Raw genomic sequence first — 13,882 nt, 5'->3', positions numbered from 1 at the left:
ATCTATCTGCCCAATTATCTGATTCATTCATTTCAGAAATCTCCAGTTATCCAAATTTCTTTGGTATTCCTGTGCATTACTGGCAAGATCTTTATAATTTTAAAACACCTGGTATTCACTAGTCTGTTGATGAAAATATAGAGTAGATGATTGGTTCCATTCTTGTTTACTCTGAGTAGAAGATTAACTTACTGTTCGCTATGTTTAGTGCTAGTAAAGGTCTCGTCAGCATTGGTTAGAGTTTTAATGGGAAAGAGCTGACATTAAAGAAAGGGAAGATTTGTTGACATCATAAACATCTATTGGACTGTACACAAGAAATGGCTAAAGCATGCATCAGCAATGCTCAAGTCATCTCTGTGCCAACTTCACCCGTTTCACTGGTGCCTGCTTAAAATTCTGCTTAAAGCAAGCCAGGAACTCATTTAAAGACAAATCTATAAATGTAACTGTTCATTCAGTGAAATTAGTGTTTTCTGGATGCTGTTCTTACATCATAACAACTTGTAATTGTTTGTTTACATACTTATCTAAAATCACTGACGTTTTAAAGCCAGGTCATTGATAATATTCAATTAAAGTGGTTGGATGTTAACATTTTGTTTGATTTTATCACAGATTTACTAAAGATACTGCACGATTTAAGGATGAATTAGATGTCATGAAGTTCATCTGTAAAGACTTCTGGACCAGTGTATTTAAAAAACAGATTGACAATCTTCGAACTAATCATCAGGTAAGCAGTTCAAATGTATTTAAAGCTTGCTAGCTAAGCTGCTGTGTTTTAAAAATAAGTTTTTAAATAATGGCCCAGATCTTCTGGTCAGCATCGATGTTGCACACATTGACGCTGCCTGCGAAGATTTCTGTGACCCAACCCTTTTCAATTTTTCAGCCGGGACTTCCAATCCCGGCTGAAGCATTAAAGGATCAGTGCAGACATCCGTGGAGAAGATTGTCAAGAAAAGACGGATGAGGAAATGACACACTCCCTTTTCACGACAGCAGCTGCCTTATTCAGGTAAGTTTTTAAAGGTCCATGTCAGTGAGTGATTAGGTGGGTGAGGTTGGTGGCCGGGTGCAGGGAGTGAGTTGGTATGGGGGTGTAGTCTGGTCGGGGAGGGTGTTTGGGGGGTCAATTGTAGTGCTCAGTTCAGTTGTGCTGGTTGATCACTGAGTTAGACCAGCTTAATGGAATTCAATCCAGAGAAGTGTGAGGTAATACATTTGGGTAGGGCAAACAAGGCAAGGGAATACTCTATAAATGAGAGGCGATTGAGAAGGGTAGAGTAAGTGAGAGATCTTGTCCACAGGTCCCTGAAGGTGACAGGACAGGTGGATAAAGTGTTAAAGAAAGCATGTGGAAGACATTCCTTAATTGGACGAGGTATGGAATACAAAAACTGAGGTGTAATGCTAGAACTAGTTAAAATGCTGGTTAGATCACAGCTGGAATTTTGTGTACAGTTCTGGTCACCACATTACAGGGAGGACATAATTGCTCTGGAGAGAGTACAGAGGAGATTTACAAGAATGTTGCCAGGGCTTGAAAATTGCAGCTATGAGGAAAGATTGGATAGGCTGGGGTTGTTTTGCTTAGAACAAGGAGGCTGAGGGGTGACCTAATTGAGGTGTATAAAATTATGAGGGGTCTAGATAGGGTAGGCAGGAAAGATCTGTTTTCCCCTAGCTGAGAGGTCAATTACCAGGGGGCATAGATTTAAAGTGATTGGTAGAAGGATTAGAGGGGACATGAGGAAAAAAACTTGTTAACCCAGAGAGCGGTGGGCACCTGGAATTCACTGCCTGACTTGGTGGTTGAGGCAGAAATGCTCAACTCATCTAAAGTCATAAAAAAGGAGGCATGCCTTCTTTACTCTCGACTCTGCTGCGGTCAACTAAAGGCCTCGGGAACCCACTGCACTGCACTGTTCTGAGCCGGACTGAGTCAGAAGGTCAGGTGAGAAAGGTGTGGCTGCATTTCAGGAGTGGCTGCATTTCAGGAGTGGAATGGCAAACCAACTGTGATTGCCACTCCACGGACGAATTGGGCCATTGCAACAAGTTTAAATGCACTGTTGGCATGCCATATTTTGTTTTGGTAAGAAATTGTAGTTCCATTGTCGGAAGCTCAAAATTGTACTTTTCTCCCTCCTCTTCAGGCCACTTGGCACTGTTATTCCAATGCAGAAGGTTAATAGGTAAGAAAAATCTAAAAGGTTGTGAGGAAAGGGCAAGGGATTGTGACTAAGTGGATAATTTTTTAAGGGAACTGGTTTACTTGGTTATGTAAAATTCTACAATTCTAACATTGTTCCAGGTTTCTACTAAAGACACCATCAGCACCTCTATGAAGGTGCCTTGAGGTGACTCAACTGCCAATTTGAGAAAGAAAATGGGGCTATGCTTGGTCCTTTCTGTAATAGCATGACCAGGATCAGGAAGTCTCCATGTGAAGATTTGCAGACATCAACCTGTGTTCTACTACTGTTGATGCTGAAGTGGTGTATAACATGCTACATTGCCTTACCACAAATAGCTCCTTGGCTAATCAAAACATGCTTGGCATATTAAAACTTTAATCAATTTTTTTGGACTTTAAATTTGCACTCCATAAACAAATGCAGCTTTCTTCTTAACTAATGTTTTGTCCCTTATCCCCACATTTACTTCTCATTTCATAATGTTGACAAGGGGAGAGGGAAAATGAGAGTTGGGAGCATTCCATAAAATGGTCAACACCAAAATACTGTGGATGCTGCAATATTCGGCAGGTCCAACAGCATTTATACCAAGAAGTTTCAGGTCTGTGGCTTTCTAATGAAAGGTGACATCTGAAATGTTGAACTTTGTTTCTATAGCCATAAAGTGGATATTGGTGGGGTCTTTGTCAGTTGATACAACCAGGTTAGCAGGGGTGAACTAACTCCTCTCTTTGTCCCACTCCTGAGTTGGTTATAACAGATTTTGAATTTACAAGGAAGGTGATATTGCCTATTTAATATATATTTAACTGTGCATAGCTTGGTGCAAGAAATGAGCCAGCCAGATTCCTTAAGTTAACAAGTAAAGAGTTAGTTTTATTACTAAAACTCACTTCGGTAAAGATGCAGAAATTATTAACAAAAAGTTTAAAATGTACAATTATGTCCAGCTACCCCATTAATGCAAAAGCAACACACACAACACCCCCCAGCCCCAAGCATGGAAATAAAAGAGAATTAAGCTCTGTAGAGTATCAAATTTTAAAAACTTGGCTAAGTAACAAGTAAAGTCAGAAGAAAAACATTCACAAGTGTCCAGATACTTGTTCACAGCTGAAGAGTCCCAGTCCACAGTAGCTGCTGGTTCTCGGGGTTTCTCACTGGAGACAGTAGTGTTGATTTAGAACTCTCAGCTTGCGGCAATGAGGTCTTCTGTTGGGTTTTTCAAATGACAAACAGCTCATATTTGATGAGAGAGGTTCCAGAAGAAAGAGAGATGGGGTAACACTGTTGCCCATGTGACTGACTATACAAATAAAGTATCTTTTCATTTTAGAACCGAGAGCTGGATCATGTGACCTCTGTTTGAGCATTCTACACACCCTGTATCTTGATAAAAGCAGCCTGCATCCTTTGCAAATTTGCTTGGGAAAAGTGTATTTTTTTAAAAAAAGAAGTTCAATACATATGTAAGTCCAGCAGATGACATTATAAAGTAATATTTTATACAACACATCTTCATAACAGTATTGTGGAAAGGTTTCCTTTCATCCCAAGCTCTGACTCATGGGCTTTCACAGAATTTATGAATAAACTAAAAACTTAATGTTCATGGTCAGTGTAATTTAATTGCAATTACATAGGATATACAGCAAAGAAACAGGCCATTCGGCTCAACCAATCCGTGGTGGCGTTTATGCTCCATTCAAAATTGCTCCTATTCTTCCTCCTCGAAATCTATCATCCCTTAAATGCATCTGTATTGGAGGGATGTAGAGAAAGGGAGAGAATGAGTGAGTAAGAAAGAGGGAGGGAGAGAGAGAGTGAGTAAGAAAGAGGGAGAGGGAGAGAGAGAGTGAGTGAGAAAGTAGAAGGGAGGGGGTGAGTGAGAAAGTGGGAGGGACAGAGTGAGTGAGAAAGTGGGAGGAAGGGAGAGAATGAGTGAGAAAGTGGGAGGGAGGGAGAGAGTGAGTGAGAATGTGGGAGGGAGAGAGTGAGTGAGAAAGAGTGTGGGAGGGAGAGAGTGAGTGAGAAAGAGGGAGGGAGACAGTGAGTGAGAAAGTAGAAGGGAGGGGGTGAGTGAGAAAGTGGAAGGGAGAGAGTGAGTGAGAAAGTGGGAGGGAGGGAGAGAGTGAGTGAGAAAGTGGGAGGGAGGGAGAGAGTGAGTGAGAAAGTGGGAGGGAGAGAGTGAGTGAGAAAGTGGGAGGGAGGGAGAGAGTGAGTGAGAAAGTGGGAGGGAGGGAGAGAGTGAGTGAGAAAGTGGGAGGGAGGGAGAGAATGAGTGAGAAAGTGGGAGGGAGGGAGAGAATGAGTGAGAAAGTGGGAGGGAGGGAGAGAGTGAGTGAGAAAGTGGGAGGGAGGGAGTGAGTGAGAAAGTGGGAGGGAGGGAGAGAGTGAGTGAGAAAGTGGGAGGGAGGGAGAGAGTGAGAGAGAAAGTGGGAGGGAGGGAGAGAGTGAGTGAGAAAGTGGGAGGGAGGGAGAGAGTGAGTGAGAAAGTGGGAGGGAAGGAGCGAGTGAGTGAGAAAGTGGGAGGAAGGGAGCGAGTGAGTGAGAAAGTGGGAGGGAGGGAGAGAGTGAGTGAGAAAGTGGGAGGGAGGGAGAGAGTGAGTGAGAAAGTGGGAGGGAGGGAGCGAGTGAGTGAGAAAGTGGGAGGGAGGGAGCGAGTGAGTGAGAAAGTGGGAGGGAGGGAGCGAGTGAGTGAGAAAGTGGGAGGGAGGGAGCGAGTGAGTGAGAAAGTGGGAGGGAGGGAGCGAGTGAGTGAGAAAGTGGGAGGGAGGGAGCGAGTGAGTGAGAAAGTGGGAGGGAGGGAGCGAGTGAGTGAGAAAGTGGGAGGGAGGGAGCGAGTGAGTGAGAAAGTGGGAGGGAGGGAGCGAGTGAGTGAGAAAGTGGGAGGGAGGGAGCGAGTGAGAGAAAGTGGGAGGGAGGGAGCGAGTGAGTGAGAAAGTGGGAGGGAGGGAGCGAGTGAGTGAGAAAGTGGGAGGGAGGGAGCGAGTGAGTGAGAAAGTGGGAGGGAGCGAGTGAGTGAGAAAGTGGGAGGGAGGGAGCGAGTGAGTGAGAAAGTGGGAGGGAGGGAGCGAGTGAGTGAGAAAGTGGGAGGGAGGGAGCGAGTGAGTGAGAAAGTGGGAGGGAGGGAGCGAGTGAGTGAGAAAGTGGGAGGGAGGGAGCGAGTGAGTGAGAAAGTGGGAGGGAGGGGGAGGGAGGGAGGGAGAGAGCAAGTGCGGGCGAGCGGGAGGGAAAGAGCGAGAGCAGGCGAGCGAGGGCGGGAGGGAGGGAGAGGGCGAGAGCGGGCGAGCAGGAGGGAGAGAGGGCGAGAGCGGGCGAGCGGGAGGGAGAGAGAGGGCGAGAGCGGGCGAGCGGGAGGGAAAGAGAGGGCGAGAGCGGGCGAGCGGGAGGGAGAGAGAGCGAGAGCGGGCGAGCGGGAGGGAGGGAGAGAGCGGGAGGCAGGGAGAGAGCGAGAGCGGGAGGGAGCAGGATAGAGCGGGAGGGAGCAGGGGAGAGTGGGAGGGAGGGTGGGCGAGCGAGGGCGAGGGAGGGAGAAAGCGGGAGGGTGGGAGAGACGGATGGAAGGGGAAAGTGGGATGGAAGGGGAAAGTGGGAGGGAGGGATTTCTTGTTGACTATTTTATATTGATGGCATCTGGTTATGCTCTTTCCCACAAGTTCTACCATTCTCTCTGTAACTAATTGATCAAGACCTTTCATAATTTTAAAGACCTCTTCTGGGTCACCTACTAGGGATACCTGGCCTGTTCATCCTTTCCTGACATATTAGTTACACATTTCTGCTATCATCTTTGTAAATCTTCTCTGCACTCTCTCAAGTATCTCTATAATCTTCTTGAGAAACTATGGTTGAATTACTATTTTAAAATCCTTGTGGTTTGAGTACAGAGACTATTGCTAGATTGCAATGGAAATTGTTACATTATTTTAAAGTGCATGTGCTAAATTTGGAAGGAATTGATGACAGCACTTGATCTGTAGAGATGACAAAGGGGTGAATGGGGATTGCAGCCTTCTATAGGCTGATGTTGGGGTGCAGGCAGGTGGTACGGAGATGTAAGTCGACAGTGTTTGGGCTGGTTCAGCTGAGACTGAGGGGAATGCAATCTGTGGCATATGTCTGATGACCTGGACACAGTGGAAAGTTTGAGGGGTTATGGAGAGGCAGAGCTGGGCGTTGTCAGTTGATCCCATTTTTTTCCCCAAGGGGCAATATACAGATGAGGAAAGGGTGGGGGGGTGGCAAAGGATAGACCCTTTGGGGACTCAACATAACATTGAAAGGAAAAAAAGTATTGCTGGAGATGATCTAGCTACAGTTGGATAAGTTGCACTGGGATTTGTCGATTTACATGAAAGTGCCTATGTAAATTTGTCATGCTGTATTTACACTACCTTACTAGTGGTGGCAATGCTGCATTTCCACTAGTAAGATGGTGTAGTTATAACATTATGAATTTAAATCTGCAGTTTCTATTATAAATGTGGATATAAGAATTTTAAGTGGGAAAAAGATGGCAGGGGGTGCACTCAGATGGAAGAGTTTTAAATTTTTTGATTTTCCACCCACCCCTCCCCCATCTTGCTATGCCATATATTAAAAGCTTAAGTATTCTTGTACTATTTTTTAATTGCAGCTTTTAAAAAAATGAAACCACACTAATTTGAACCACAAATGATGTAAATGTTGAATTCTTGAGACAAATTGATGAGGATCAAATTATTGCTATTTGAAGTTACTTTGCACCAGGAAACCACAGTGAGAAATGGATTGTACTTTTTAAAACAATGGAATATACGCTAATGGTGTAACCAGCAACCATTCAACTAGAATTCTTATTGTCTTTTCATAGTGCATTAATCTAAAATTTGTGACCTTGTGGTCATTTTACTTGAGTTGGAAAGAGTGACTTGCATTCATATGGTATCTTATTTCTTCCCTCAAATGCTTCAGCTTTAATGAATTTCTTTTGAAATGCAGTAACAATTATGCAACCACAATGATCAACTAGACCACAAACAGTAAATGCTTGCACTGAGCAGAATGACAACACAGTGAGGTGACTGACCAATTAGTTTTGTTTTTGGTGGTTGAAGAAAGAAATGTGGGCTTGGACACAGAATTCCCTGCTCTTTTTTGAATATTGCCAGTAGAATTTGTTGTATCTCCCTGAATTATAGAAAGATGACCCTCTGTTCAATTTCTCAAAGGATGGCACTTTCTGGTTATGCAGTTGTTAAGAACTAGAGATAAAACAAGTTATATTTGTATTTGTGGATGTTAGGAACGAGATATAGCTTTGAGTTTTATTTATTTCTTTTATTTGTGTGTTAAGAAGGGTGAAGCCTGGGTTTTGTCTCAGTTTGGAGTTTTTGTGATATGGAGCTGGCAAGTCCGGGGACCTGTTTGTATACATGCATTTTTAGTGAGGTTTTATAACTCTTGAAGTGATCGTTACCAAAGGACTAGTAGTTGAGGGAAATTTTTAAAAAGTAGAAAAAAACTGTTGTTGTCTAAGGATCAGAGAGAGATCCACAGAGATGCAGGGAGAGACCAGAAAAGCAGTTTTTAGTTTCACCTGGTATGAGTATTCCACAGAGTGAGGACAGAAAAGCTCTAAAACTCTCTCTAGCTGGAATTGATGCCAGACTGTTGAGGAACTCATGTATGGCTCTAAAGTTAAAGTAATAGTGAATTTAGAGTAAGTTTTCTGGATATCTCGAGATACCAATTGTGGAAGGACTTCTAGTGAATGTTAAGAAGTCTGCTGGAAAAGAACCCCCTTGCAACTGTACCAGCTCTACCCTTGGTGTGGAAATAGTGGTACCTCTTCACTGGAGTGTTCAGTTTGTAAGGGTAGTGCTGGGATAAAAGGGATAGCATGAGTTTGAATCATTTTTCCCTTGGTGTCTGTGTTGAAATCTTTCCAACCTTTTTGTTGTCTCGTGTAATATAGTCAATGTTTCTTGTTTAATAAATGTTTTATCTTTCTGTTAAAAAGTCAACAGCCGACTCTTGTGAATCTGTTTCAGTAAATACCCTCCACGGTTTTAAAAAATAATAAGAAAAATTATGGTCTGTCAAGCCAGGTTCCATTCTGGGATCTGACTTGTCCAGCGATAACATCAGTTGGGATCGTAACACAGCACCCTCAGAACTGTGCTGGAGAGTCAGCCGAGTTTAGTGTTATGTACTGGAGTTTTATGATAAAGTTTAGATTGAAATATGCATATCAGTTGACATATTATCCTTTTAATGCGTTATTACCTTGTTAATGCTTTCACATTAACTTTGCAGGGTATTTATGTGCTCCAAGATAATAAGTTCCGTCTCTTGACTCAGATGTCTGCAGGGAAGCAATACTTGGAACATGCACCCAAGGTATAACTTCTGGTTATCTTGAATAAGTAAAAGGCTCAATATGGACACATGTTGATAATCTGGAAATGTAATGCTATATAATGCATCTAATGGAACAGCATAAAGCTTTGAATCTGGGCTCATCAGTTGGAAATTTAATAGGTTTTTAATATTATGAAGCTTTTCCCTATCCACTATATTAAAACTGTTTTTTGGCTTCAGGAGTTGGTGCTATATAGGTTGATCAGTTTAAAACTCTCAGTTGAGAGTGAAGGGAGCATTTAGCAGGAGTTTCTTTATGCAGAATTGTTGGACCATGGAATGATTTGCATTATGGCAGAGACGATTGCATCTTTTAAACAAAAGTGCATGAATATTAGAAGTAGAGGAATGTACTGATCTATGGGAAGAAATATGGGCAAATGGGGTTTGTTTGCTTTCTAAACTGCCAGCACAGACATGACAGATGAACTATGCTGAGGTTCCAAGGACCACTTTGATAATACTAGAACTGTGAAACATCCCAAAATTATCTTTGGCAGGAAAATTTTAGGCAAAGCATGTTGATAATTGGAAGATTTTTCACAGCTCAAAACATGCACAATATTGAAATCACATAATAGGCTTGATTGTAATTCCAGAATAGGAAGTGACAGCAAGGAATGTGTTTGTTTGGGAATGGCAACAGGCAGGTATGGCTGACTTTAATAGCAGTGTTTCATTAGCATGCAGTCTGCCAATTTTCTAGACTAAAATACCTAGTAAGTTGGAAATCCAGCTGTTAAAATTGGGCAGCAAAGGAATTGTGTATGGTCCTCAGTACAAAGATAGTATTGTTGGAAGGGAAACCTTGAACAAGGAAAGCCCAAAACTTTCCTGTGAAGCCCTGAAGAAGGTACTCCGTCCAATCCTGCAACTACCACATAGGCCAGTTGAAGAGGAGAAGTTACAATCCCCAATCACACAGCGACCACAGAGACTCAGGCTTCCTTTAACCAGTTTTGTTCAAGCCTATGCAAGGGAGCCGCTATCATTCCTAAGAATGAAGACCCAGCTCCCAGATTGATTACATTTCATTACTTTTGTACTTTTTCTTACCATAATACATTTGAGTACATCTGAATACATCCAATCGGTAACCGACACACCGGTCCCATGCTAACACTATCCTGTTGAGTACATAAACATGTGATTTTGCTAACCAGTTATTCTAACGGATGTATACATAATTATATTATCTAATCAAAATTAAAACCTGTATGCAAAGTTCTCAGAACTCAAGACTGTTTGTGTTTCATCAAAGCCACCTCTTTGTCCATTGTATGTCTTCCCATATCTAAGCTAAAACCATCTGCCCCTTCCCTATCTGAGAGAGGAGTACGCTTAATCTAACTTTATGCCATGTTTTATCTCCAGTCTAGCTCTCAAGCCTTCACCGCATCATTGCATCTCTTGAATTGTCCTGCCTGTTACTGGACATTAGCTCATCTCTTGACTTCTGTGTAAATCACACAAAAACCCGTAGCCTCTTTGTGTGCAATGTCCATCTGCTTATCCTCAACTGTTAATGTGTTTAGCATCAATGGCTGCCTGGAGATTTTAAGTATGTTCAGCAAATTCTTACTGTGTTCTCTTTTTTTAATATATATATTTAATTCCCCCCTAAAAGATAGTGCTGTTGGAAGGGAAACCTTGAACAAGGAAAGTCCAAAACTTTCCTGTGAGACCCAGAGGAGTACCCCTGCAAGGAAATTAAAAAAAAAACTACTTTGCTGTTGTAGCTCTGGCTGCTGTTCCCAGCAGGTTTCCTCCAGTGGTGAAGCCACAGCGTCTCCCACTCAGGCCTCACGTTAAATTGGCAGATCAGACCCTGGTGATGCCATTGGGGCATATTTACAGAGGACTGTGCATGATCCAAGCATTCATCATTCTTTGAATAAAGAAACTGTTCCTGACATCTGTTTTAAAATTAATTAATTAACAATTTAAATTTGTCTTTTAGCTTACTTTTGGAGTAATATTCTGGTTTTGATACAAACATATATACCTTTTTTGTATTTATAAATGTCTACTCAAGCTGAATAATGTATATTAAGTTTTTTGATTCTAGATGCTGTTTCTTACAGTTCAGGTGTCATTTCTATTAGACAAATTTCCATTGGACTTTTCTAAAATAAATGAAAGAAAATGTAATTTCATGTTGGTTTCTTCTGGCCGCTTTGTCAGGAAGGGATAGCCCATGTAGTGTTAGAGAAATACCAGATTGTACATAAGTCCTCAGAAAAATAATATATTGTGTGCTACATAATATAATGCTCTGGTTCTTTTTTTAAAAAAGCCAAAGAAAACATTTTTTTTCATCTGACCATGGCTATTGACTAATTTTGATGCTTTTGCTCACAGATGAAGAGACCCACTTTATCCCAAATGTCCCCTTTTTTATTTTAGATTTCATGTGTACTTTTTTAAAAAAAAAAAGTCTGCATTCTTCCCCTAAATACTCCCACTATGCTTCACGTTAAAGCCAAAGCTGGAAAAAATTAGTACTTAGGGTTAAAGTGATGTTATTGAAAGCCAGTCCAGTGCTGATTGATGTGAACAGCATGCTGGTGGACTAATGAAATACAATGTTGAATTTAAAGCTGTGTATCTCCCACATATGTTAAGCTGTATCCCAAACAGAGTGCCTTATAAAGAGGAAGAAAATAAACTTTGAGGGTAAACTAGTACGTAATATAAAAACGGACAGTAAGAGCTTCTTTAAATATATAGAAAGGAAGAGAGAGACCAAAGTGAACATAGGCCCCTTACAGATTGAGACTGGGGAAATAATAATGGGGAGCTAGGAAGTGGCAGAGGAGTTGAATAAATACTTTTCTTCAGTTTTCATAGTAGAAGACACTAATTGCATTACTAGACTAAATAATCAAGGGGCAAAAGAGGGGGAGGAAATAAATACAATAATGATCATTAGAGAAAAAGTACTAGGGAAACTAATGGGGCTAAAGGCTGATAAGTCTCCTGGACCTGATAGGTTGCATCCTAGGATATTAAAGGAAGTAGCTACACAGATAATGGATGCACTAGTTGTAATCTTCCAAGAATCCTTAGATTCTGGAAGGATTCCAGAAGATTGGAAAACTGCCAATGTAACACCCTTATTCAAAAAGGGAGGGAGACAAAAAACAGGTAATTATAGGCCAGTTAGCTTAACATCTGTCATTGGGAAAATGTTAGAGTCTATTATAAAAGATGTAATAGCAGAGCATTTAGAATTACATAATCTAATCAAGCAGAGTCAGCATGGCTTCATGAAGGGGAAATCATGCCTGATAAATTTATTAGAATTCTTTGAGGAGCTAGCTAGCAGAATAGATAAAGGGGAGCCAGTAGATGTAATATATTTGATTTTCCAAAGGGTGTTCAATAAGGTACCGCATATAAGGCTACTTGATGAGGTAAGAGCCCATGGTGTTGGGGTAGTATATTAGCATGGATAGAGAATTGACTAATTAATAGAAGACAGAGAGTTGGGATAAGTGGGGTATTTTCAGGGTGGCCACCTGTAACTAGTGGAGTGCCACAGTGATCAGTGCTGGGGCCACAATTATTTAAAATATATGTTAATGACTTGGATGAGGGAAGTGAATGTACTATCGCCAAATTTGTGGATGATATAAAAATAGGTGGGAAGGCAAGTGGTGAGGATGACACGAGTCTACAGAGGGATATAGAGAGGTTAAGTGAGTGGGCAAAAAAGTGGCAGATGGAATCTCATGTGGGAAAATATGAGGTTATGCACTTTGGCAGGAAGAATAGAGGAGCTGAATATTATTTAAATGGCGAAAGACTGCAGAAGGCTGCAGCACAGAGGGATTTGGGAGTCCTTGTGCATGAATCCCAAAAAGCTAACATACAAGTTCAACAGATAATAGATAACAAGCAGATTGAATGATGGCCTTTATTTCAAAGGGAATAGAGTATAAAAATAGGGAAGCCTTGCTAAAACTATACAAGGCACTAGTTAGACCACACCTAGAATACTGTGAACAGTTTTGGTCCCCTTATCTAAAGAAAGATATACTGGCGTTGGAGGCAGTCCAGAGAAGGTTCACTAGGTTGATTCCGGGTATGGAGGGGTTTTCTTATGAGGAGAGGTTGAGCAGGTTGGGCCTGTACTCATTGGAGTTTAGAAGAATGAGAGGCAACCTTATTGAAACATATAAGATTCTTAGGGGCCTTGACAGGGTAGTTGCTGAGAGATTGTTTCCCCTTGTGGGAGAGTCTAGGACCAGAAGGCATAATCTCAGAGTAAGGGGTTGCCCATTTAAAACAGAGATGAGGAGGAATTTCTTCTTTGAGGGTAGTTAACCTGTGGAATTATTTACCGTGGAGGGCTGTAGAAGCTGGGTCGTTAAGTATATTCAAGGCAGAGATAGACAGATTTTTAATCAGTAAGGAAATCAAGTGTCATGGGGAAAAGGCAGGAAAGTGGAGTTAAGGATTATCAGATCAGCCATGATCTCATTGAATGGCTGAGCAGACTTGATGGGCCAAATGGCCTACTTCTGCTCCTAAGTCTTATGGTCCTACATTTTTTTTTCCCAATATTTTTTTCACTTTTCTTTCCAATATTTAAATTAACTATGCCACCTGAGGATATCCAGAACGCTTTATGATCCCAGAAATGCAGAAAACAATAAGAATGATCATAGAAATGAATATTATGAAAGTACCAGATTCCTTTATATAAACAAGCACAACATTTGAGATGATTAAATGGATAAACTGAATTGATCATGATTAATGGTGTCCATCTTTTGTTTCACATTTATGTTCTCCCAACAATTACTTATTGAATGATGTAGCTTAGAAATCCCAAGAACATTTATTATTGTGTTGGAGCATCTAGATACTTGACTTTAATTTGTCTTCAAAGTAAATATATTGCATATAGTAGGAGCTATTTTTGGGCAAATGTGTTAGTTTGCCTCTTTAATCCATTTCATAACCAGAACATCATGCTTAAAATATAAATAGGGCTTGCTGTTTGCCCTTCAACTAGCTACCTAATTTAAAATAACTATTTGTTTTCTAATAGATATGAAAGATTTTCTCAGTCTTTCTTCTTTGGTATGTGTATTGGAAATGCAGAATTTCCACTTCAATACATTTGAAATGTTAAAATGAATGTTTTGCCAACTGTATTGTGATTGAGTTTCTGCTAGGTTGCACTTTCTGGTGCTATTTTGCCCAAAATGGGTCGCACCAGTGCAAATGATTGAGAAATTTCAAACAGACAATGCCCAGGACAA

General features: G+C 41.2%; 1 protein-coding gene across 1 annotated transcript in view; it reads left to right on the top strand.

The window, feature by feature from the left end:
- trappc6b (trafficking protein particle complex subunit 6B) overlaps positions 1-13,882 on the top strand; it is a 56,020-nt gene that overhangs the window by 16,436 nt on the left and 25,702 nt on the right. Inside the window, exons 3-4 of the mRNA XM_078562742.1 lie at positions 619-736; positions 8,505-8,588. Coding sequence (XP_078418868.1) covers positions 619-736; positions 8,505-8,588 — 202 coding nt within the window. The remainder of the gene's footprint in view (positions 1-618; positions 737-8,504; positions 8,589-13,882) is intronic.

The sequence above is a fragment of the Cetorhinus maximus genome, chromosome 18 (genome assembly GCF_964194155.1).
Source record: "Cetorhinus maximus chromosome 18, sCetMax3.hap1.1, whole genome shotgun sequence".
In the NCBI taxonomy this organism is placed as follows: Eukaryota; Metazoa; Chordata; class Chondrichthyes; order Lamniformes; family Cetorhinidae; genus Cetorhinus; species Cetorhinus maximus.
Note: the sequence above shows the minus strand (reverse complement) of the source record. Positions and strands in the feature narration are given on the sequence as shown.